The 26,613-nt window shown below is 37.2% G+C and overlaps 1 protein-coding gene across 3 annotated transcripts in view; it reads left to right on the top strand.

Moving 5' to 3' along the window:
* The window catches only part of LOC138692694 (putative epidermal cell surface receptor), a 420,391-nt gene that overhangs the window by 293,181 nt on the left and 100,597 nt on the right, over positions 1-26,613 (top strand). For all 3 annotated transcript variants that reach the window (XM_069815825.1, XM_069815826.1, XM_069815824.1), the window contains exons 4-6: positions 183-310; positions 6,186-6,476; positions 18,415-18,629. In XM_069815825.1, the coding sequence (XP_069671926.1) occupies positions 183-310; positions 6,186-6,476; positions 18,415-18,629 (634 nt within the window). The remainder of the gene's footprint in view (positions 1-182; positions 311-6,185; positions 6,477-18,414; positions 18,630-26,613) is intronic.

Genomic DNA, 26,613 nt, shown 5'->3' with positions numbered 1-26,613 from the left:
CACAGATTTGTAATCCAATATTTACAATTTACATTAATAACAAAAAAATTAGCTCGTTGGTTTTTTTAAGAAATTTCAGGATACCGCAGGAATTTCATAATGAGTGGCCATCACTGAAGAACGAAATTAACAGGACATTTCTTCTGTAGATTACTATATGATTACAATGATTGGGTTTACAGATGCCCTCCGGTGAATAAAAATTCATCCTCCTCGGACCGTTGCGTGGAGCTCCCTGATCCTAACGACTCCTGCTGTACCGTGGTATTGTGTGACGTCACCCTTACCGATCATGACGTCAGCAAAACAGGTAAGACTACGATTTCACGTGTGATAATATCAGATTATTTTTGTCTATTTTAGTAGTATGCAGAATGCAAGCTTATTAGAATAGATAAAATGTAACTACGAGTTTCAAGATTAAATGATCTATAGTAATCTCAGACCTCGAGTGACATTTATTCGGACTATTTCGTGAATAAAATAAAAATGTAAATAATATATTCCTAACATTCGCTCACAAAATGTTAATAATTGTATATTTATGAATACTTCACCTATTCAAACATTGTTAAGTCGAAATAGATGAATATCGATTACTGCAATAAAGAAATTGAATGTTATTCAGTAATGCCAATTGAGAAAAGCGAAATACTGGTTTAAAATTGTTAATTACATGTACTGCGCTTTTCTCTTGTTATTATAACAGAAATAGGCTACGTTTTCATTATCTGCTGAAATCATAATTTAATTTAAACATTTTATAGTGTAATTACAAATAACCTGATTAATACATTAATAAAATGAACAATTGTTATCAAGGAGTGTCATTTTCTTTAGATACAATTTATTTATTTATTTATTTATTTAAATATACAGAATAAAGAATATAAATTACAAACAAACAAGAGAAATAGAAATAAAATAATACAATCAATATAAAAAGAAGATACAATAGTATTAACAAAATTTGAGACCGAATGAGCAGCGCTCGTGTTCGGTCGCAGTTCAGATACAATTGACATGGAATTAGAAGATGAAGATGTAGATGTGGAAGTAGGATTTCGCACTTTATTTAGTACAATGGATTCATGCTCATCGATTTACATGGAAACAGTTGGCGACACTGACTAAACAAAAGAATTTCCATGCGATAAATTGATAGTGATAAATCGAGCTGCAGAAATCATCGCGATGTATGACTGTGATTGACTGGAATTCAAAATTTCATTACACTTAATCGTCATATAAACGAAATAGTCTGGATAAATTAAAAAAATACGATAAGAAATTAAACAAAATAAAGAGAAAATAGGAAGCTTAATAATGGCTATAGACGTTTCAAGCATTCCCTGCACCGAAAAATCGTTTTGTGCATGCTATGCGTGACGCAAATTAAATATAATAATTTTCTTGAACAATTAGTGGACCATTATTTGAATTTAAATTTAAATATCAATTTACAACGTATCAGAGTAAACGACATTCTCTCTGTTTTTATTAATCTAAACAGAATTATGATGGAAATAGTACAGTATATAAAAGCGACATTTGAAAGAAAATAATTCTTATTCTTTGTATTACTGCCGCTTCTATGGCTACAGTGCTAGCACGCTAACCTTCCATACATTCGGCGCGGGTTCGATCCCCGGTCATGTCTGGGTGGAATTTGTTGTGGGCAAAACAGACGTCGGAAAGGATTTTTTCTCGGGGATACTCTTTCATTCCACCAACACTCTCCACTTCCGCCTCATTTCAACTATCATCTGTAATTATAACACTAGGCTGGAGTGAATTCTGGGGGCAGTGTGGATTTCCGATGCTGATTTTGATTCTAAGAGCTTAGGGCTCCGGGCTGTAGGTTCCTTCTCGTGAGTAGATGATGGGACCTTAACTACAGGGCCCAGGAAGGATGGCCTGCCTATCACCGTCGGATTCACGAATGCCACCTGGCCCATCCGTTGGACTTAGACAGTAAATGCATATATGCATAAAATGGCCCAAACGGTCGGTCTAAGTGCAATCCCAGCGCAACATATATAAGTCGAACTTCGGCGTAGCTCAGTAGTTAGAGCGCCCAATATATAGAACTGGGAGATCTGGGTTTGGTCCTCGGTGCCGGAGCGAATTTTTCTCCTTTAATAACAAATGAAACTGTATGTTTTTCACATTTTAAAGTAAACACAAACTTACTTACTTACAAATGGCTTTTAAGGAACCCGAAGGTTCATTGCCGCCCTCACATAAGCCCGCCAGCGGTCCCTATCCTGTGCAAGATTAATCCAGTCTCTATCATCATACCCCACCTCCCTCAAATCCATTTTAATATTATCCTCCCATCTACGTCTCGGCCTCCCTAAAGGTCTTTTTCCCTCCGGTCTCCCAACTAACACTCTATATGCATTTCTGGATTCGCCCATACGTGCTACATGCCCTGCCCATCTCAAACGTCTCGATTTTATGTTCCTAATTATGTCAGGTGAAGAATACAATGCGTGCAGTTCTGCGTTGTGTAACTTTCTCCATTCTCCTGTAACTTCATCCCTCTTAGCCCCAAATATTTTCCTTAGCACCTTATTCTCAAAAACCCTGAACCTATGTTCCTCTCTCAGAGTGAGAGTCCAAGTTTCACAACCATACAGAACAACCGGTAATATAACTGTTTTATAAATTCTAACTTTCAGATTTTTGGACAGCAGACTGGATGATAAGAGCTTCTCAACCGAATAATAACACGCATTTCCCATATTTATTCTGCGTTTAATTTCCTCCCGAGTGTCATTTATATTTGTTACTGTTGCTCCAAGATATTTGAATTTTTCCACCTCTTCGAAGGATAAATCTCCAATTTTTATATTTCCATTTCGTACAATATTCTGGTCACGAGACATAATCATATACTTTGTCTTTTCGGGATTTACTTCCAAACCGATCGCTCTACTTGCTTCAAGTAAAATTTCCGTGTTTTCCCTAATCGTTTGTGTATTTTCTCCTAACATATTCACGTCATCCGCATAGACAAGAAGCTGATGTAACCCGTTCAATTCCAAACCCTGTCTGTTATCCTGAACTTTCCTAATGGCATATTCTAAAGCGAAGTTAAAAAGTAAAGGTGATAGTGCATCTCCCTGCTTTAGCCCGCAGTGAATTGGAAAAGCATCAGATAGAAACTGACCTATACGGACTCTGCTGTATGTTTCACTGAGACACATTTTAATTAATCGAACTAGTTTCTTGGGAATACCAAATTCAATAAGAATATCATATAATACTTCCCTCTTAACCGAGTCATAAGCCTTTTTGAAATCTATGAATAACTGATGTACTGTACCCTTATACTCCCATTTTTTCTCCATTATCTGTCGAATACAAAAAATCTGATCAATAGTCGATCTATTACGCCGAAAACCGCACTGATGATCCCCAATAATTTCATCTACGTACGGAGTTAATCTTCTCAAAAGAATATTGGACAAAATTTTGTACGACGTCAACAAAAGTGATATTCCTCGAAAGTTACCACAGTTGGTTTTGTCCCCCTTTTTAAAAATAGGTACAATTATGGACTCCTTCCACTGTTCTGGTACAATTTCCTTTTCCCAAATAGCAAGTACAAGTTTATAAATTTCGCTATATAATGCACTCCCACCCTCTTGTATTAATTCTGCTGGAATTTGATCGATACCTGGAGACTTGTACTTTTTCAGATTTTCTATCGCAATTTCGACTTCTGAAAGCGTGGGTTCGGGTATAAATGGCTCAGCAGTTTGTATTTCAATTTCGTCCCGATCATTTCTATTTGGCCTATGTACATTTAGTAGTTGCGCAAAATAGTTTTTCCATCTGTTTAGGATTGATGGAGAGTCTGCAAGCAAGTCACCATTCTCATCCTTGATCACGTTTACCCTTGGCTGATATCCGTTCTTAAATTCCTTTATACCCTTATATAAATCTCGAATGTTTTTATTCTTACTATTTGTTTCTACCTCATTCAGTTTTTCCTTCAAGTAACCTCTCTTTTTAATCCTAAGTGTACGACTTGCTTCCCGTCTTTCATTGAAATAATTATCTCTCTTCTCCTCAACTGGATCCTGTAAGAATTTCAATTTTGCCTGTTTCCTTCTTTCTACTACCATGCAACAATCTTCATCAAACCACGGTTTCTTTTTCTTAGTTTCATAATAACCTATGCTCTGTTCAGCTGCAATTTTGATATTGTCTCGGATATTTTCCCACATGCTATTAACATCTAACTCTTTGTCAACTTCGTCGGAACTTGCTAATACGGCAAACCTATTTGAAATTTCGACCTGAAAATGTTGCTTAGTTTCCTCGTCCTTTAATTTCAAAATATTGAATTTAGTAATATTAACTTGTTGCTCTACTCGCTTGGCTACTGATAATCTTTCTCTTAATTCGCCAATCACCAAATAATGGTCAGAATTACAGTCTGCACCCCTGAAAGTTCGAATATCTACTATACTAGTATGTCTCCGTTTATCTATCAAGATGTGATCTATTTGGTTGTGTGTCAATCCATCTGGAGAAGTCCAAGTATATTTATGTATATCCTTATGGGGGAATGTTGTACTTTTGACAATTAAATTTTTCGATGTGGCAAAGTTGACTAATCTAACTCCATTGTCACTACTAATTGCGTGTAGGCTCTCTTTTCCAATAGTTGGTCTAAAAATATCCTCCCGTCCTACTTTAGCATTGAAATCCCCCAATAAAATATTCATGTGATATCTAGGGAACTGATCAAAAGTATGTTCCAATTCCTCATAGAAGCTATTCTTTATATGGTCGTCTTTCTCTTCTGTAGGGGCGTGAGCATTTATAACTATGATGTCGCACCATCTACCCTTAAGTACTAAATATGATAACCTGTCACTGATAAATTCGACCTTTTTTACTGCTGATTTTATTCTTTTATGAACAAAGAATCCTGTTCCTAATTGGTGATTATTGTTTCCTTCCCCATAATACAACAAGTAATCTCCTATTTGTGATATGCCATTCCCATCTAACCTAACCTCTTGTTCTCCTACGAAGTCTATTCTATATCTAGCTAGTTCTTTTGCTACTAATGTTACCCCTCCTGTTCTATAAAGACTAGTTACGTTCCAAGTGCCAAATCTCAAATCCTTATTCCTTTGCTGTGGTCGTGCCAGAGAATCAGTCCTATTCCGAGGCTTATTATAGGGATACGTAACAAGCTGTTTTTTACGGTGATGGGTTGTTAGCCCTTCGCCCAACCCCCAAGCTGGAGGACCACCCCTTATCGGCTGTCCACGACTGCTTATTCAATATATTCGCAGCTACCCTCCAAGTAAACACAAACACATTAAATTAATTAAATATATTAAAAAATGTATATCGAATAAAAATTGGATATTTATTTTTTGAAGAGGTGGAGAAGTTAAAATATCTTGGAGCAACAGTAACAAATATAAATGATACTCGGGAGGAAATTAAACACAGAATAAATATGGGAAATGCCTGTTATTCTGTTGAGAAGCTTTTATCATCTAGTCTGCTGTCAAAAAATCTGAAAGTTAGAATTTATAAAACAGCTAGATTATCTGTTGTTCTTTATGGTTGTGAAACTTGGACTCTCACTTTGAGACAGGAACATAGGTTAAGGGTGTTTGAGAATAAGATGCTTAGGAAAATATTTGGGGCTAAGAGGGATGAAGTTACAGGAGAATGGGGAATGTTACACAACACAGAACTGCACGCATTGTATTCTTCACCTGACATAATTAGGAACATTAAATCCAGACGTTTGAGATGGGCAGGGCATGTAGCACGTATGGGCGAATCCAGAAATGCATATAGAGTGTTAGTTGGGAGGCCGGAGGAAAAAAGATCTTTGGGGAGGCCGAGACGTAGATAGGAGGATAATATTAAAATGGATTTGAGGGAGGTGGGATATGATGGTAGAGAATGGATTAATCTTGCTCAGGTTAGGGACCAATGACGGGCTTATGTGAGGGCGGCAATGAACCCCCGGGTTCCTTAAAAGCCAGTAAGTAAGTAAGTATATCGAATCTCTACTCCAGTTACGGCCTGATCTCACGACGCACAGTTTGAGAACTACTGGACTAAAAAGCGATTGGAAAGAGGATAAACAAATTATTTCCGGACGCAATAGTTTATTAGGACTTCGTGTTGTATTGCAGGCGTCGAAGAAGCGACCCCAACACCACACTTGCAGCTGCTGACGGTAGACGTTGTGAACAAGAGCGCGGTCCGCCTGGGGCTCGCTGGGGAACCCCAGCCTCATCACGAGAACATCACGGTGGAGACCAGCCTGGACCAGAAGACGTGGAAACGGCAAGAGTCTCAAGGACTTGTTGTGATGGGACTCGAACCAGGACATACATACTACATTCGTGCCAAGTCTGGAAGTATGGTTAGCAACGCGGTAGAGGTATCCCTGCCTGCAATAGATTCGCAGCAACCCAGTGCAGGTCAGTTTTCTGAGCAATTCTTATTATGCAACTCATTGAAAATTTGTTTTTTTTTGTCTGCAGTAAAACAATTTGTTAACTGTAACTCACTAAATCATCACGATGTTGGGTGGGCACCGGTACCATACACTAGCCGGAATTTTATGAGAAAAATTTTCTCCTATGAAGACTCGAACTAGAGTTCATCCGTAACTCTAATCGAAGGAAGGCTCTTTAGTCGGCGACTTTTTATATTTGATAATATAAATTTTGACATAATGAACTTCATAAGTAAGATTTTATTATTTATGTTTTTTTAATTACTTATTTACTTTTATGTATGTATTTATTTATTCATGTAGTTCAGTTTAGTTTATTTGAAAGCCATTAACTATATCTAATGTTAAATCACAATAGGCTTCGTCAAGGTTACCTAAAACTACAGTAAAACCTCGTTAATCCGGACCCCTATAAGCCGGACTTACTGTATTTAAGCCTACATAAAAATTAGTTAAAATTACGGTCAATATATTCGTGTACTGTGTAAAAGTTTGTGTTAAAAATCAGAAAGGCATTGATGGCAAATCCACTCTATAGTGTCAATGAGTTTAGCAATATTATGTTTTAGATGCTATTTGTTTTAACCTCATGTAAATGACACATTTATACATTTTAACCTGATCTCATATCATTTCTTTTAACACTTTTAATCTGTCTTTGCAATTGTCTGGTAATTGTATATTTATTTTGATTTTATTTCAACATCTATCCATATTATTGTAGGCCATGTATTATACTCGTATATTTGTTTTTGACGTTGTCTATGGGCTGTATATTTGCTGAATGTCATTAAATCTGACTGTCCGTAACCAACCAAAACCAACCAACCAACCAACCAAAACCAACCAACCAACCAAAACCAACCAACCAAAACCAACCAACCAACCAACCAACCAAAACCAACCAACCAACCAACCAAAACCAACCAACCAACCAACCAAAACCAACCAACCAACCAACCAAAACCAACCAACCAACCAACCAACCAACCAAAACCAACCAACCAACCAAAACCAACCAACCAACCAAAACCAACCAACCAAAACCAACCAACCAACCAACCAACCAAAACCAACCAACCAAAACCAACCAACCAACCAACCAAAACCAACCAACCAACCAAAACCAACCAACCAACCAACCAACCAACCAAAACCAACCAACCAACCAACCAAAACCAACCAACCAACCAAAACCAACCAACCAACCAACCAAAACCAACCAACCAACCAAAACCAACCAACCAAAACCAACCAAAACCAACCAACCAACCAACCAACCAACCAACCAACCAACCAAAACCAACCAACCAACCAACCAACCAACCAACCAACCAAAACCAACCAACCAACCAACCAAAACCAACCAACCAACCAACCAAAACCAACCAACCAACCAACCAACCAACCAACCAACCAACCAACCAACCAACCAAAACCAACCAACCAACCAACCAACCAAAACCAACCAAAACCAACCAACCAACCAACCAAAACCAACCAACCAACCAACCAACCAAAACCAACCAACCAACCAACCAACCAACCAAAACCAACCAACCAACCAACCAACCAAAACCAACCAACCAACCAACCAACCAACCAAAACCAACCAACCAAAACCAACCAACCAACCAAAACCAACCAACCAACCAACCAACCAAAACCAACCAACCAACCAACCAAAACCAACCAACCAACCAAAACCAACCAACCAAAACCAACCAACCAACCAACCAACCAAAACCAACCAACCAACCAACCAAAACCAACCAACCAACCAACCAAAACCAACCAACCAACCAACCAAAACCAACCAACCAACCAACCAAAACCAACCAACCAACCAACCAACCAAAACCAACCAACCAACCAACCAACCAACCAACCAACCAAAACCAACCAAAACCAACCAACCAACCAACCAACCAACCAAAACCAACCAACCAACCAACCAACCAACCAAAACCAACCAACCAACCAACCAACCAAAACCAACCAACCAACCAACCAAAACCAACCAACCAACCAACCAAAACCAACCAACCAACCAAAACCAACCAACCAACCAACCAAAACCAACCAACCAACCAACCAACCAACCAACCAAAACCAACCAACCAACCAAAACCAACCAACCAACCAAAACCAACCAACTAACCAAAACCAACCAACCAACCAACCAACCAACCAACCAAAACCAACCAACCAACCAACCAACCAACCAACCAAAACCAACCAACCAACCAACCAAAACCAACCAAAACCAACCAACCAACCAACCAACCAACCAACCAACCAACCAAAACCAACCAACCAACCAACCAAAACCAACCAACCAACCAACCAACCAACCAAAACCAACCAACCAACCAAAACCAACCAACCAACCAACCAACCAAAACCAACCAACCAACCAACCAAAACCAACCAACCAAAACCAACCAACCAACCAACCAAAACCAACCAACCAACCAAAACCAACCAAAACCAACCAACCAACCAACCAACCAAAACCAACCAACCAACCAAAACCAACCAACCAAAACCAACCAACCAACCAACCAAAACCAACCAACCAACCAACCAACCAAAACCAACCAACCAACCAACCAACCAACCAACCAACCAACCAAAACCAACCAACCAACCAACCAAAACCAACCAACCAACCAACCAAAACCAACCAACCAACCAACCAACCAAAACCAACCAACCAACCAACCAATCAAAACCAACCAACCAACCAAAACCAACCAACCAACCAACCAACCAAAACCAACCAACCAACCAACCAAAACCAACCAACCAACCAACCAACCAAAACCAACCAACCAACCAAAACCAACCAACCAACCAACCAACCATAACCAACCAACCAACCAACCAACCAAAACCAACCAACCAACCAACCAAAACCAACCAACCAACCAACCAACCAAAACCAACCAACCAACCAACCAACCAACCAACCATCTAATTTGGCTTTAAGAACTCTATTATCAATGTTTCTAATATTAAGTGGAATTATTTTATTAAACAGTTTCACACGACAACAAATTGGCTATTACAAACCTTGACTAATCTATATTTAGGAACAGTTATGTAGATTATTTGCAATCTCATGAGAATGTACCGTATTACCAGAATCATATTCATGTAAATGTTCATATATGAACATAATATTAGCAAAAACATACAATGAAGAGGGAGTTAGAATTTAAAATTAATTGAATAAAGGCTTACAATAGTCTCTTGGGCCACAATCCTTAAGAATACGCACAGCCCTTTTCTGAAGAAGAAAAACATATTTTCTACAAAATAAAATTCCATAATTCAAATGAGACTGGAAAGAACATGATAGGCATTTAATAAGGCACCTACAGGAATCAGTTGTTTCAATATTCTTAATAATTAAGCAATTCTTTGACAATTTAACGCACAACGCTCGAGTATGTTCCTTTGAGGTAAGTTTGCTATCGAGATAAAAATCTAAAGTTTAGCATATTTATCATTGCCAACATTATTATAAAGACTAAATACAAAAGTTTGAGTTTTACTCACATTAAGACTTAGATCATGCACTAAACCATTCAGATAAATTATCATTTATATCCTGGAAATGTAAGTTTAAAACTCGTAGTGTTTTGTTTCAAAATTTCATCACACTTGGTACTAAAACGCAATGTTGAGTTCGTAACTGTACTTCGTCCTTCAGATTGCCTGGATGAAACGGACTTACTTCCAATAACGCTAACGCTTTCAGTAACGACCTTCCGACGTTTGTTTCCCGCTGTGAAGTTAACATGTTTTACCATTTCCTTCGATCCTACGATTGGACGCAGAAAAACCTGTTTTATGGAATTTATAAACGCAGATATCGCAAAACAGGAAAACACACAGTCATTATAAACCTTTCAGTTAAACATATTCAATTAAATGCAATGACTAATACGATTTATGTACAATAATTTGCAGGGTAGCCTATTAAATAATAACATATAGACATAATTATGAGGTCTACATACAGGGCTTTCATTTGAAAATTTCCTACTCTAAATAATTATTTACTTAAATTGAATTCAATTTAAACAAAAAACACGTCAATTTAGATACTGAGAGGGAAGTCTGAACCCAGGCTTAATTGCATTTTAGATTTCACATCCCACCCCAGCACCCCATTTTGAAATTTCAAATGGCACCCCTATATTTTTATACTTAAATGAAAGAGCATACAATTTTTTATACACCTCATTCATTTGTTTTCGCATCTTTTGTTTTCTATCGTCGCCTGGCAACCTGGATTGTTGTTATTGTTGATTACAGCTGAAGAGAATAAAGCTACAAAAACTTATTGAGCATATCATGTAATAGTTGTGTTTGTGTATTAAATTATTTTAAAATGGTGTATACCCTTCAAGAGAAAACTTTTTTTTTTCAAATTCAAATTCAAATTTATTCACAATTTACATTTGAAATGGTACATTTGAATAGACACCCGAAATGAGCATATGCTTGTGCTCGGCTACAGTCCAGTAGTCTACATAAATTTTAGAGAGATCAATAATAATGTTGATGATAGAAATAATAATAATAATAATAATAATAATAATAATAATAATAATAATAATAATAATAATAATAATAATAATAATAGAATAACAGTGACGGAGATAATACAAAGATAGTAATACAAATTAATTAATTAATAATAATAAAACATAAATATTAAAAATAATAAAAATAATAACTAAGACTGATAAAATAAAATATAAAACCACTTAGCGAAAGTTAACACAACTTATATAAGCATATAATAATCAGGAAAAAAAATAATGAACTCGAAAATCAACAAAAAAGTTCGTCGTATCGCAGACGACAGCAACCGCCGTATTGATATTGTGTTATGCATTAATGATAGGAGGGGGAGCCGAAGGTCTACATCCTGACGTTCTCTTCGAATCTTCTCATACATTCATAGGAAGTTAATGCTGAAAAACAAAGTGTCTACGAGTTAAACGGTTCATTATTACCAGGATAAATACAAATAATACTGAAATATATTAATCAAGTTTCAGTTATAGATCTCACCTTTGGTACAAGAGGTATCATATCAAAATAAAACTTAAATCATCCTTATTGATTAAATTTAGAAAATTGCACAAAATAAGCCGTGTTTTTATCCTACAATCAACCGATAACAACAAAAATACTGTGTGTACCAATAAATACTAAACACTTTTCTTTTTTTAAATATGTATTTTATAATTACATATTTAAAAAAAGAAAAGTGTTTAGTATTTATTGGTACACACAGTATTTTTGTGTGTACCAATAAAAAAAAAATTTATAATTGCATGGCGCGTCCTCAGGTTGCGGATAGAGGAGACGGCCTCCAGATATGGAGGGTAGCTGCGAATATATTGAATAAGCAGTCGTGGACAGCCGATAAGGGGTGGTCCTCCAGCTTGGGGGTTGGGCGAAGGGCTAACAACCCATCACCGTAAAAAACAGCTTGTTACGAATTCCTACAGTAAGCCTCGGAATAGGACTGATTCTCTGGCACGACCACAGCAAAGGAATAAGGTTTTGAGATTTGGCACTTGGAACGTAACTAGTCTTTATAGAACAGGAGGGGTAACATTAGTAGCAAAAGAACTAGCTAGATATAGAATAGACTTTGTGGGAGTACAAGAGGTTAGGTTAGATGGGAATGGCATATCACAAATAGGAGATTACTTGTTGTATTATGGGGAAGGAAACAATAATCACCAATTAGGAACAGGATTCTTTGTACATAAAAGAATAAAATCAGCAGTAAAAAAGGTCGAATTTATCAGTGACAGGTTATCATATTTAGTACTTAAGGGTAGATGGTGCGACATCATAGTTATAAATGCTCACGCCCCTACAGAAGAGAAAGACGACTATATAAAGGATAGCTTCTATGAGGAATTGGAACATACTTTTGATCAGTTCCCTAGATATCATATGAAAATTTTATTGGGGGATTTCAACGCTAAAGTAGGACGGGAGGATATTTTTAGACCAACTATTGGAAAAGAGAGCCTACACGCAATTAGTAGTGACAATGGAGTTAGATTAGTCAACTTTGCCACATCGAAAAATTTAATTGTCAAAAGTACAACATTCCCCCATAAGGATATACATAAATATACTTGGACTTCTCCAGATGGATTGACACACAACCAAATAGATCACATCTTGATAGATAAACGGAGACATACTAGTATAGTAGATATTCGAACTTTCAGAGGTGCAGACTGTAATTCTGACCATTATTTGGTGATTGGAGAATTAAGAGAAAGATTATCAGTAGCCAAGCGAGTAGAGCAACAAGTTAATATTACTAAATTCAATATTTTGAAATTAAAGGACGAGGAAGCTAAGCAAAATTATCAGGTCGAAATTTCGAATAGGTTTGCCACTTTAGAAAGTTCCGACGAAGTTGAGAAAGAATTAGATGTTAATAGCGTGTGGGAAAATATCAGAGATAGTATCAAAATTGCAGCTGAGCAGAGCATAGGTTATTATGAAACTAAGAAAAAGAAACCGTGGTTTGATGAAGATTGTTGCATGGTAGTAGAAAGAAGGAAACAGGCAAAATTGAAATTCTTACAGGATCCAGTTGAGGAGAATAGAGATAATTATTTCAATGAAAGACGGGAAGCAAGTCGTACACTTAGGAATAAAAAGAGAGGTTACTTGAAGGAAAAACTGAATGAGGTAGAAACAAATAGTAAGAATAAAAACATTCGAGATTTATATAAGGGTATAAAGGAATTTAAGAACGGATATCAGTCAAGGGTAAACGTGATCAAGGATGAGAATGGTGACTTGCTTGCAGACTCTTCATCAATCCTAAACAGATGGAAAAACTATTTTGCGCAACTACTAAATGTACATAGGCCAAATAGAAATGATCGGGACGATATTGAAATACAAACTGCTGAGCCATTTATACCCGAACCCACGATTTCAGAAGTCGAAATTGCGATAGAAAATCTGAAAAAGTACAAGTCTCCAGGTATCGATCAAATTCCAGCAGAATTAATACAAGAGGGTGGAAGTGCATTATATAGCGAAATTTATAAACTTGTACTTGCTATTTGGGAAAAGGAAATTGTACCAGAACAATGGAAGGAGTCCATAATTGTACCTATTTTTAAAAAGGGGGACAAAACGAACTGTGGTAACTTTCGAGGAATATCACTTTTGTTGACGTCGTACAAAATTTTGTCCAATATTCTTTTGAGGAGATTAACTCCGTACGTAGATGAAATTATTGGGGATCATCAGTGCGGTTTTCGGCGTAATAGATCGACTATTGATCAGATTTTTTGTATTCGGCAGATAATGGAGAAAAAATGGGAGTATAAGGGTACAGTACATCAGTTATTCATAGATTTCAAAAAGGCATATGACTCGGTTAAGAGGGAAGTATTATATGATATTCTTATTGAATTTGGTATTCCCAAGAAACTAGTTCGATTAATTAAAATGTGTCTCAGTGAAACATACAGCAGAGTCCGTATAGGTCAGTTTCTATCTGATCCTTTTCCAATTCACTGCGGGCTAAAGCAGGGAGATGCACTATCACCTTTACTTTTTAACTTCGCTTTAGAATATGCCATTAGGAAAGTTCAGGATAACAGGCAGGGTTTGGAATTGAACGGGCTACATCAGCTTCTTGTCTATGCAGATGACGTGAATATGTTAGGAGAAAACACACAAACGGTTAGGGAAAACACGGAAATTTTACTTGAAGCAAGTAAAGCGATCGGTTTGGAAGTAAATCCCGAAAAGACAAAGTATATGATTATGTCTCGTGACGGGAATATTGTACGAAATGGAAATATAAATATTGGAGATTTATCCTTCGAAGAGGTGGAAAAATTCAAATATCTTGGAGCAACAGTAACAAATGTAAATGACACTCGGGAGGAAATTAAACGCAGAATAAATATGGGAAATGCCTGTTATTATTCGGTTGAGAAGCTCTTATCATCCAGTCTGCTGTCCAAAAATCTGAAAGTTAGAATTTATAAAACAGTTATATTACCGGTTGTTCTATATGGCTGTGAAACTTGGACTCTCACTCTGAGAGAGGAACATAGGTTAAGGGTGTTTGAGAATAAGGTGCTTAGGAAAATATTTGGGGCTAAGCGGGATGAAGTTACAGGAGAATGGAGAAAGTTACACAACACAGAACTGCACGCATTGTATTCTTCACCTGACATAATTAGGAACTTGAAATCCAGACGTTTGAGATGGGCAGGGCATGTAGCACGTATGGGCGAATCCAGAAATGCATATAGAGTGTTAGTTGGGAGACCGGAGGGAAAAAGACCTTTAGGGAGGCCGAGACGTAGATGGGAGGATAATGTTAAAATGGATTTGAGGGAGGTGGGGTATGATGATAGAGACTGGATTAATCTTGCACAGGATAGGGACCGCTGGCGGGCTTATGTGAGGGCGGCAATGAACCTTCGGGTTCCTTAAAAGCCATTTGTAAGTAAGTATTTTACAATTAATTACCTTTGTAATAAATTACGTAAAATAGTATATTATTTTGTTTTATTGAGGAATTACTTGTCAATAAGTTTATTACGCACAATATATTTAACTTTATTTCAATCGGTAATCATGTATGGAATTATAGGATGGGGTAGCTCTTTTAAATCCAATTTTAATCCACTTTATTTATTACAGAAGAAAATAATTAAAATGTCTTCATAAACCTATTGATTTTCGATCTCAAAATTTGTTTTTAGACTTTAATGTACTTAACGTAAGACAAATTTATTATATTGTATTAATAAAATTCATACATAAAAATCGAAATAATTTTGAATTGTATTCTCATAGTTATGAAACAAAAGATATGAATTCTTTAAGATTGTTTGAACCAAAATGCAACACTGTTACAGTATTTAATCATAGTAGTAATTTAGGCCCAAGAATATATAAGAAATTTACATTTAAATATCCTAATCTTGTGAATTCTAATAGTTCTAGTATTAAATTTAAAAAGTTACGTATGGATTTTATAAAAATAGAAAAATTGTAAATTTAAATTTATATACTATAATTGCATAGTAGACATAAGACAAATTGTATTGTATAATTATTAATTTCAATTCAGGAATCCGCCCCTGAGCACGAGTTCTCCTCTTTCAGGGGCGAGCTAAAGTTTTTCTGTATATATTATATTTTATATTACAATTATTAGCAAAATAATAAATAAATAAATAAATAAATAAATAAATATGTCATGTTATGTACCTAATCCAAAGTCAGTAATATAATATTTAATCTTGCATAACACATGTTTTCAGTCATTTATAAGAATTCCGGTTTCATATCAGCCATTTCTACAGCGGAGGACGGTTGCTCTACGTTCAGATTCACATAAGGCCAAAGCCAGCTAGATCTCTCTCTCATTTCGGCTATAAAGCAGTTCGACTTGCGGTGGGCCACCGGACGGATTCTTTATTACTTGCAAGCATATGTTGAGAGCCTCGGGCAACAACCATCACCTTGACCACATCCTAAAGAAAATGCTTCTCAAGGCCTCGAGTTTTATACCGCTGCGTTCATTACAAAAACAATTAAAGATATCGAGATATATCGCTCTAGCTGTCTGATTGCTTCGTATATATAACCAGCGGAGTCACGGTTTCGATTTATTACTTCCTATAAGGTAATAATCTTATCAAATGTGCATTTTCTGGCTGTGAAATAACAAAACATCGTACAAGAACGACTGGACTTGTACGGAGCGAGAATTCTTGGTGAAAATTGAGGAGTTACACGAAATAACATTATTTTAGCCCTCCATCTTGCTTTCGTTGCTAATGCCTTATCGATCTTTTCCCATGAATTCGACTGCAAGAGACTTTCAGTAGAATAAACATTAAAAACATACGTCTGAACTTCACACATACAATGTATGGCTCAAATGTAAGCGTATATGAATACAAGTCTAGGAGAACTGGATTCGATTCCAGTGAAGTTAACTCTCTTTTATTGCTTTTGTGGTGAACTACAGTAAGGCATTCAGATCAATAATTAACAGCAAATTTTAGTAAAAGTTATTATAGACTTTTAGGTTTTGGTACTTTATCATTACTTTTTATCTATTTTTCCGAAATATATAATCCGAGTATTGTAGGCTTACAGAAAGTTTTCTTTTTTAGGCACAAAATTTGTATTTCTGTAACCGGAAACACACATTCCTTCACATTATTGCACAGATTCAATGTTTTTTTTTCTTTCTCATTTCTTAAGAGTACGTCTGATTAATTTACGAGACATGAATTATGTGATTTCCTAGAAGGTGATGGACCGTTTGACTTTCTTTCCCTTCTCTATCTATCCATCTACCTTACCCTTCCACCCATCTATCTTACCGTTCATCCACACATCCATCAATTCATCTATTCATCCATCCATCCATCCATCCATCCATCTCACCCTTCATCCATCCATCTCACCCTTCATCCATACATCCATCCATCCATCCATCTTACCCTTCATCCACACATCCATCTATCCATTAATCCATCCATCCATCCATCTTACCCTTCATCCACACATCCATTCATCTATCCATCCATCCATCCATCCATCCATCCATCTTACTCTTCATCCACACATCCATCCATCCATCTTACCCTTCATCCACACATCCATCCATCCATCCATCTTACCCTTCATCCACACATCCATCTATACATTAATCCATCCATCCATCCATCTTACCCTTCATCCACACATCCATTCATCTATCCATCCATCCATCCATCCATCTTACCCTTCATCCACACATCCATCCATCCATCCATCCATCCATCTTACCCTTCATCCACACATCCATCCATCCATCCATCCATCCATCTTACCCTTCATCCACACATCCATTCATCTATCCATCCATCCATCTTACCCTTCATCCACACATCTATCCATCCATCCATCTTACCCTTCATCCACACATCCATCTATCCATTAATCTATCCATCCATCCATCCATCTTACCCTTCATCCACACATCCATTCATCTATCCATCCATCCATCTTACCCTTCATCCACACATCTATCCATCCATCCATCTTACCCTTCATCCACACATCTATCCATCCATCCATCTTACCCTTCATCCACACATCCATCTATCCATTAATCCATCCATCTTACCCTTCATCCACACATCCATTCATCTATCCATCCATCCATCCATCTTGCCCTTCATCCACACATCCATCCATCCTACCCTTCATCCACACATCCATCTATCCATTAATCCATCCATCCATCCACCCATATTACCCTTCATTAACGTATCCATCCATCCATCCATCTTACCCTTCATCCACACATCCATTTATCCATTAATCTATCCATCCATCCATCCATCTTATCCTTCATCCACACATCCATCTATCCATTAATCAATCCATCCATCCATCCATCTTACCCTTCATTCACACATCCATCCATCCATCCATTAATCTCATCATTCGTCTATCCATTCATCTGTCCAACGATCTCTCCATAAAGAAGACATAATCAGAATAATATTGAGGTAGATATTTTATATAGTTTCAGAATATGGCTGAACCAAGAACCAAGACTTATACATTTCAAAAGTTAATTATAAACTAATAATGAAACATATGTCCATACATCATGCAGTGATCGTATCCTAGTCTAAATGTAACTATATTACGTAAATCTATGTTTATTTTAGCCTACTTGTTTATATTTTAATCTTTCAATCATTTTTAGATTTGACATTTGATGGCATTAACAAACTGCTTTGTTAATTTCATGATGTAGGCCTATAATATTGTTACTATTACTTCTTTAATTTCAGCGGGCTGCCAGTACAAGGGCCGCCACTACATGCTGCGAGAGGAATTCTACGAGGGCTGCGAGGCTTTCTGTGAATGCACAGAGAGCGGGGTCCAATGCGCAACAATCGACTGCCCCACGGAATTCGGATTGGATGTCCTGAACCCACACTGCATCGATTGGGAGACGCATCCGCCTGACTTCAACCCCTCGCCGCCCAACTGCTGTCCGTCACAGGTACGAACCACACCCCCATCCTTGTCCGCATGTGTTCTCAATAACCAGCTTCATTATAGCCCTAAATACACAGTATTGCATTATCTTGATTTTATAACACGCAATAATCGTATACAAAACACGGAACGTGCTTGCTTAGGTGTGTGTCAAATTCGCTTCCGCTGCCTGTACTTGAAACACGTCGACTACATTCTGTCTGGCGTCCTGTGTTCACCTTAAGGCGCGTCTCCATTATTAAACATTTAACAACATGTTAAATATAACATGTTGAATTTAACATGTATATGGACATTTCCAGTCTCACTTGACTTAACATGTTGACTGAGTATGTTGAAGTTATTACTTTTAACACGTTGGCGTGTTTTCCAGCACCAATGGAAATCATCATCATCATCATCATCATCATCATCATCATCATCATCATCATCAACAGGGATTAGGCCTTTCGACCTGTTCCGTCCTCTCAAAGAAATTGATCTCTCCATCTCTTCGTAGGCCTTCCTCTGTCTCTGTTGCCTTTGGATTTGTAGACTCTAGAATCTTTTTAGGAATACGGTATTCTGGCATTCTTTGTACGTGTTCATAATATTTTTCTTGGTATTCTTTTATTTTATTATTTAAGTTGAATATGTTCAGTTCATCTCTTATCGTTTCCATTTCAATGGAAAACATGTCAAGTCAATTCATTTGCTCGTGCAGCGTCGGTACTGTTCGGCAAAGTTCGTACAGTTTCCATAGCAACAACTATAAGTTCCGATTTTGTGGCGCGTATCTTGATCATTTTTATACTATCATTGGTCCTGGTGTTGGCTGTAAGTTGTTCGAAGTAATGGAATGGACGAAATAAATACGTTGGAATAAAATTAATGCATTGATGGAAAGGCCTTGTTTGTGCGATGTGTCTGCAAAAGAATACAGAGACAAAACAAAGAAGGCCGACTGTTTTAGAGAACTGGAATTATTATTTTACAATTCTCGAGAATACAATAGAGAGTTTTCGCACTCTCGTCGTACGCTAAACGTTAATGCTATGTTGACGTCAGTAATGGTCGTATTTGGTGATGTATGTTAACGTTCGTAAAACTTCGAAAAGAATAATTATACGATATTACGCGCTCCTTTAACATCTATCATGTAGGTCCTATGATAGTCAATCGCGCTGTAATTTTTTTAATTGAGATGAAATGGCTGCTCTTAAATTGTGTCTTTCTTTGATGTAACAGGAAGCATTTTTGCAGCACTTTATTAAAATCGTGTTCTGACATTCTCAGCAAGGTTTTCAATCCAAATTGATCCTCAACTTTAAGCTCGTTTAGAATGTCTTCTGCATTGCATCTTTTACTAAGATATTGCCGTACTCACATTCTCATTTTCTTCCTTTTCAAGGCCTTGTAACAAGCAAAAGGGACAATTACAAAAGTCAGATCTTCATCTGAGTCCATTGTCCGAGGTCTGAAAATAAGACACTACCTACATTAAAATCTCATAGACTGTTTAGGTGGACTACACAAAGAAAGTCAAGTTTAACATGTTTCACATTGTGGACAAAGTTTAAATGAAATTAGCATTAACATGTTCAATTAACATGTCGGGATGTTAACAGTAAACAATTTAACATTTAAGGAGATGTAGGGTCTCTCACTTTATTATGGACTGCGAGTATTTTTAGTTAGTTATTTAACGACGCTGTATCAACTACTAGGATATTTAGCGTCGATGAGATTGGTGATAGCGAGATGATACAGAGGTGTGAAAATTATTGGAATAATCTTAATTTTAAAGGTTTTTTAATAGTTCCTTCACAAATATTCATTAAATTGATGAATATTGGTATATAATATTACTATACTGATGTAGGATATATTTACTACTAACAATGCCGGAAAGCATTGTTGTACATTGGTATTTTTCTTATTTTACAATTGTTATGGGAATTCAGAAATTATTACACCGTATTATGTTGGCGGAATTGGAAACATAAAAAATTAATTAAGAAATGCTTTAAACAAATTTGCGTTTACATTGTTGTGAAGGTTCAAATGAACGTATACATCTGTTTTGTGCATATAATTTTTTATGTTTCCAATTCCGCCAACATAATATAATAATTTCTGAATTCCCATAACAATTGTAAAATAAGAAAAATACCAATGTACAACAATGCTTTCCGGCATTGTTAGTAGTAAATATATCCTACATCATTATAGTAATATATACCAATATTCATCAATTCAATTAATATTTGTGAAGGAACTATTAAAAAACCTTTAAAATTAAGATTATTCTAATAAATTTCACACCTCTGTATTTGGCGAGATGAGGCCGAGGACTCGCCATAGATTACCTGGCATTCACTTTACGGTTGGGAAAACCTCGAAAAAAACCCAACCAGGTAATTAGCCCAAGCGGAGATCGAACCCGCGCCCGAGCGCAACTTCAGACCTGCAGACATGCGCCTTAACCGCGTGTATCCCGTGTCTTGCATTTAGTATTTATTTATTTAACCTGGTAGAGATAAGGCCGTCAGGCCTTCTCTGCCCCTCTACCAGGGGATTACAACTATAACATGAACAATAAGATTACAATTAATATAAAATTTACAATTACAATTACAATAAAAATTAAAGTACGACAAGATTACCTGATTAATGAAAGCTAGACATTTTATCATAGAAGTTAAGAACAAAGAATATTTTTGTATTTACTAAATTACAAATTAAACCTACAATAACAAAATTCTATAGTAATGAAATTACCGGATATTGAAATATTTTGTGATAGATTAAGAGAACTATTTACAAGAAACCATGTCTGAACGAGTCTCAATTGCTGACCAAATGCCTAGTAAGTTTGCGTTTGAATTCAATTTTATTTCGACAGTCCCTGATGCTAGCAGGTAACGAATTCCAGAGTCTATACAGGGCTATTGTGAAAGAGGATGAGTATGAGGAGGTGCGATGGTATGGTATTGTAAGTATTGTTTCATGGCGAGAGCGTGTGTTCAGATTGTGGTGGGAAGAAAGGTAAGTGAAGCGAGACGACAGGTACGAAGGAATAGAAGAATTCAAGATTTGAAGAGAAGGAGAAGTGAATGTAAATTTCCTTTCTTATCTAGTTTAAGCCAACCTATTTTTTTCCAGGGATGGGGTAATATGATCATATTCACGAACATTGCTTACAAAACGTACACACAAATTATGAGCACGTTGAAGTTTCGTTTTGTTGTCGCTGGAAAGGTCAGTCAGTAAAATGTCAGCATAGTCAAAATAGGGAAATACAAGGGTCTGCACAAGGGACTTTTTTAAGCAAGAGGGAAGATGAACATTTATCCTTTTTAGCACATGGATAATAGAATATACTTTTCTGCAGGTTTCTGTGATTTGTATGTCCTAGCATTTGTCTTGTTTCATCTGAAAGACGGCTTTGCTTCAGGCTAACTAGTCTATGTCACCAAGAAGTCGAGTCACTTTAGAACGCAGTCTTAATTCATAATCAAGTGGAACAGAACCAGCCAAAGGAATCAGAACTTGAAAACAGATGACGACACAAAATATAAAGGAAAGCAATCTTAAAGAAATTACGGCGATATATTATTTAATAGCATTTTCTTGGAAAGACTAGAGTAGAGTAAATGTCAGTCACGATAACAATTCTATAAGAAGTGTATCCAACTCTGCCTTGTAGCAAGTAGGCCTGAGTTCATTACATCTTGAATATTTCATTTTGGATTAAATGAGTAAATGGAAGCCCCAATTCCAAATAACAAATAAGATGAAGAGACGATTACACAGAGTCGTGACGAACCCGTCACGGGATCTTACAGCACATCCGTTAGTGTCGCAATTGTTTTTTTTTTTCAGCGATTCTTAAAAATATGATTCGCGAAACACTAGTGCAGCTTCGTAGGTCTCAATGTCTGTGTGTATCTAATACCTACCCACTTCACTTACGTGATTCGGGTTAGGCATATTGCGGATAGGTGACAGGACTGTAACCCATTTTTCAAGTTGTACACCACTTCGGTGGGCCATGCTACGCATGGTGTGTACCTGTGAAGAGAGTTATGTCGTGTACTAGGATGAGTATATGTAAAAGTGTTGATGTAAGTGTAATATAGGAAATGATTAAGGATGAAGATTAAGATGAGGAAGGGAGAAGGGGAAACCAAGTGCCGGCATGTAGCCTACTCCTGTCGAATAGCACCAAGGGGGCCTCCAGGCTTAACGTCCCCATCCGACGGACGAATCACTATCTTTTTATTTATTTATTTTCATTTTAGTAGTTTACTTTACGACGCTTTATCAACATCTTAGGTTATTTAGCGTCTGAATGGGATGAACATGATAATGTCGGTGAAATGAGTGCAGGGTCCAGGATCGAAAGTTACCCAGCATTTGTTCATATTGGGTTGAGGGATACCTCGGAAAAACCTCAATCAAGTAACTTGTCCTGACCGGGAACCGAACCTGGGCCACCTGGTTTCGCGGCCAGACGCGCTAACCGTTACCCCACAGGTGTGGACGCGAATCGCTATGAACAGTGACCGTCTTCTCTTCATATGTACTGCGGAGAGATTTGGGATTGAACCCAGGCATATTGGTGCACAATCTGGTGATTAGAAGTTGTGCACCGCCACCTGTCCTAGTCCCGAGGTAGATATTTTATACGAAAATTTCTGTCCCCGCCGGGAATCGAACCCGGGCAGGTTAATATACGATGTTTCCCAAGCTATTCCGAGGTGAGACTAAGTCTCTGAATAGCGACCAATGTCCGTGTCAAAGGGTGTATGTACATCAACAACAGCAAAATTCGAAGAGTCCTTCACAGAGCGGACTGACATGTAAACAAACCACATAATGAGTTCCGTCGGGTTCAAGAACAATTGAACCTGACTGAAGTACGTACTTGACAAATGTAAATTTAGAGATATGTGTAATATTTACAAGCTGCAATGAAGTTCACTGAATGTGTGCAAGGATTTAATTTACAATTTAAATATATACATCATATTAACACACGTTACTTTATTCTGATCTCCTCTCGCATTTCATGGACGCACATGTTACAACAAACAGCAATGTGGCACATTCTAAATGTATGCGGAGTGAATTACTTATTGATTTACTGTACAGGGTGGACATAAAGTCCCGTTACCCCTATAAATACCTCAAATATATAAACTATTCAAATAATTCCGGTCATAACTCACACATACATCCACTTTACACTAACATTGTGTCCTAAATGTCCAAAGAGTCAGTATGTCAGTATATCCCAGCATTCTCCTCATACAAAATAATGCGTCGCCAGGTTCGGTGTGACATTCACTTTTGTATTGCTGATGTAATCTGTTACAAAGAACGTCGCACGGCGTTCTTAAATTCATCTATGGTGTCGTACCGTTCCTATGCAACAATGCTCTTGATGAAACCCCACACGCGCATTGTCACAGGTTGTGAGGTCAGGGCTGCGAGGTGGCCAATCGAGATGATCTGGTAAGATGAGTCACTCATGGCCAAACCAGGGTTGTGGAAACCTGGCTCTATCACAGGCATGACGACGCATCTGTTAGCGTCGAGTTCATCAATGTCACAAGGCCCACCTATCGGGCTTGAACAATCGACGCATGTATGGGGCCAATTTAAGTCTGAGAGTAATGACCCGTCCCGGATCCAGTCCTTGAAAAACTAAGAAAAAGAATACTTAGTTTCGATGATTCTATTAATACAATATTATTAATATATATTACTAATATATTATTATTATTATTATTATTATTATTATTATTATTATTATTATTATTATTATTATTACTATTACGTCTCGTGATCAGAACATAGTACAAAATGGAACTATAAAAACTGGAAATTTATCCACTCAAAAGGTGGAGCAACGGTAACAAATATAAATGACAGTCGAGAGGAAATTAAACGCAGAATAAATATGGGAAATACCTACTATTATTCGGTTGAGAAGCTTTTGTCATCCAGTCTGCTCTCAAAAAGCCTGAAACCAGATTTTATAAAACAGATATATTACTGGTTGTTCTGTATGGTTGTGAAACTTGGACTCTCACTTTGAGAGAGGAACGGAGGTTAAGGGTATTTAAGAATAAGGTGCTTAGGAAAATATTTGGGGCTAAGATGGATGAAGTTACAGGAGAATGGAGAAAGTTGCACAACGCAGAACTGCACGCATTGTATTCTTCATCTAACATAATTACGAATATTATATCCAGATGTTTAAGATGGGAGGTGCGTGTAGCATGTATTGGCGAATCTAGAAATGCGTATAGAGTGTTAGTTGGAAAGCCTTTAGGAAAAAAAAACCTTTGGAAAGTCGAGACGTAGATGGAAGGATAATATTAAAAAATTATTTGAGGGAGTTGGGATATGATGATAGGGACTGGATTAATCTTGCTCACGATAGGGACCGATGGCGGGCTTATGTGAGTGCGGCAATGAACTTCCGGGTTCTCTATTTATTTTAGTAGTTTATTTCACGGCGCTTTATCAATATCTTAGGTTATTTAGCGTCTCAATGAGATGAAGGTGATAATGCCGGTGAAATGAGTCAGGGGTCCAGCACCGATAGTTACCCAGCATTTTCTCATATTGGGTTGAGGAACAACTCCGAAAAAAAAAAAAAACCTGAACCAGATAACTTGCCCCAACCGGGAATCGAGCCCGAGCCACCTGGTTTTGCGGCCAGATACGCTAACCGTTACTCCACAGGTGTTTGGACTCCGGATTCTCTAAAAGCTATTTGTAAGTATAGCCCATACTTCCGCTCTACAGTTCTAACATATCAACAGTTATGATGATCCGCACAACGTCCTTAAAGATCATTCTTACTCTCAGAATGTGTGAGAAAACTGACTTCGATAGAAGCCACTGAATTTCTGGATACTCTCAATACATCGACAAGAGACACTTCAGATAATGATAGAGCAATTGAGAGAAAGTTGCACAGAGAGTTGTAAGAGCGCCTGGTTTCGAAACGAAGCTCGCTAAACAGAGGTGCATGTCGCTCGGTGTGTTTGCACTCCTTCCCGGTAGCTTCGCGCATTACCACAGCGCGGTGAAGTAATTACGCCTCCGGGAGCTACAGTTAAGGTGGCAGACTTCCTGCATGTGTTAGTGGGTTATCTAGTTTGTGCTGGAATCTAGGCTCCCCGATGCGATTGCGCGCATCCTATTCTTGCGGTGTCTACTCTATCAAGTGACAAGAATTCCAGCCAATCACTGAACATCCGGGAATCTCCGTTTTCAGATTTCAACATGTTCATTCATTCATTCATTCATTTATTTTATTCCATAGATCTTACATGAGCAATGAAGCTTTAAGATGTGGAACATGTCAACATTTTACAATATTACAATTACAATTTTTACAAATTTTTATAGTTTTACAATTTAGTAATTTTCTACAATTTTTACAATTTTGTACAATTTTTTTTACATTTTGGCGAGATGTAGTGAGATGAAATGAGGTCCGAGGAATCGCCAAAATATTACCCGGCATTTGCCTTTTCGGTGGGGGAAACCTCGGAAAAACCCAACCAGGTAATCAAATCAAAGGGGGTAATCAAATCAAAGGTGTTGATGCCAAGGACTCGCCATAGACCATCCGGCTTCAGTCCCACGGCTGTGGAAAACCTCGGAAGAAACCAAAGTCCAAAGGGGGATCCAACCCAAGCCCGAACGCAGCTTCGGATCAGCAGCCCAGCGAGTCTGCCGACTGAGCTACATCGATGGCTCTACTAAAAGTATACAATACATAGCCAATCAGATTATTAAATTTACAAACGCAAACGATCATTCATAAGTTGAGCTATATTATAATACAAAACAATTTAATTAAATTTAAGGCATAAACAATTCAACCAGTTGTGATATACAGAAATTGATAATACATATCATGCAAACTACTTCAAATTACAAACACAAACAATTTATCAATAGAGCTATATAGATTACTATTC

Source organism: Periplaneta americana, chromosome 17, assembly GCF_040183065.1.
Source record: "Periplaneta americana isolate PAMFEO1 chromosome 17, P.americana_PAMFEO1_priV1, whole genome shotgun sequence".
In the NCBI taxonomy this organism is placed as follows: Eukaryota; Metazoa; Arthropoda; class Insecta; order Blattodea; family Blattidae; genus Periplaneta; species Periplaneta americana.
The sequence above is the reverse complement of the archived record's forward strand: the minus strand, read 5'-3'. Positions and strand labels throughout refer to the sequence as shown.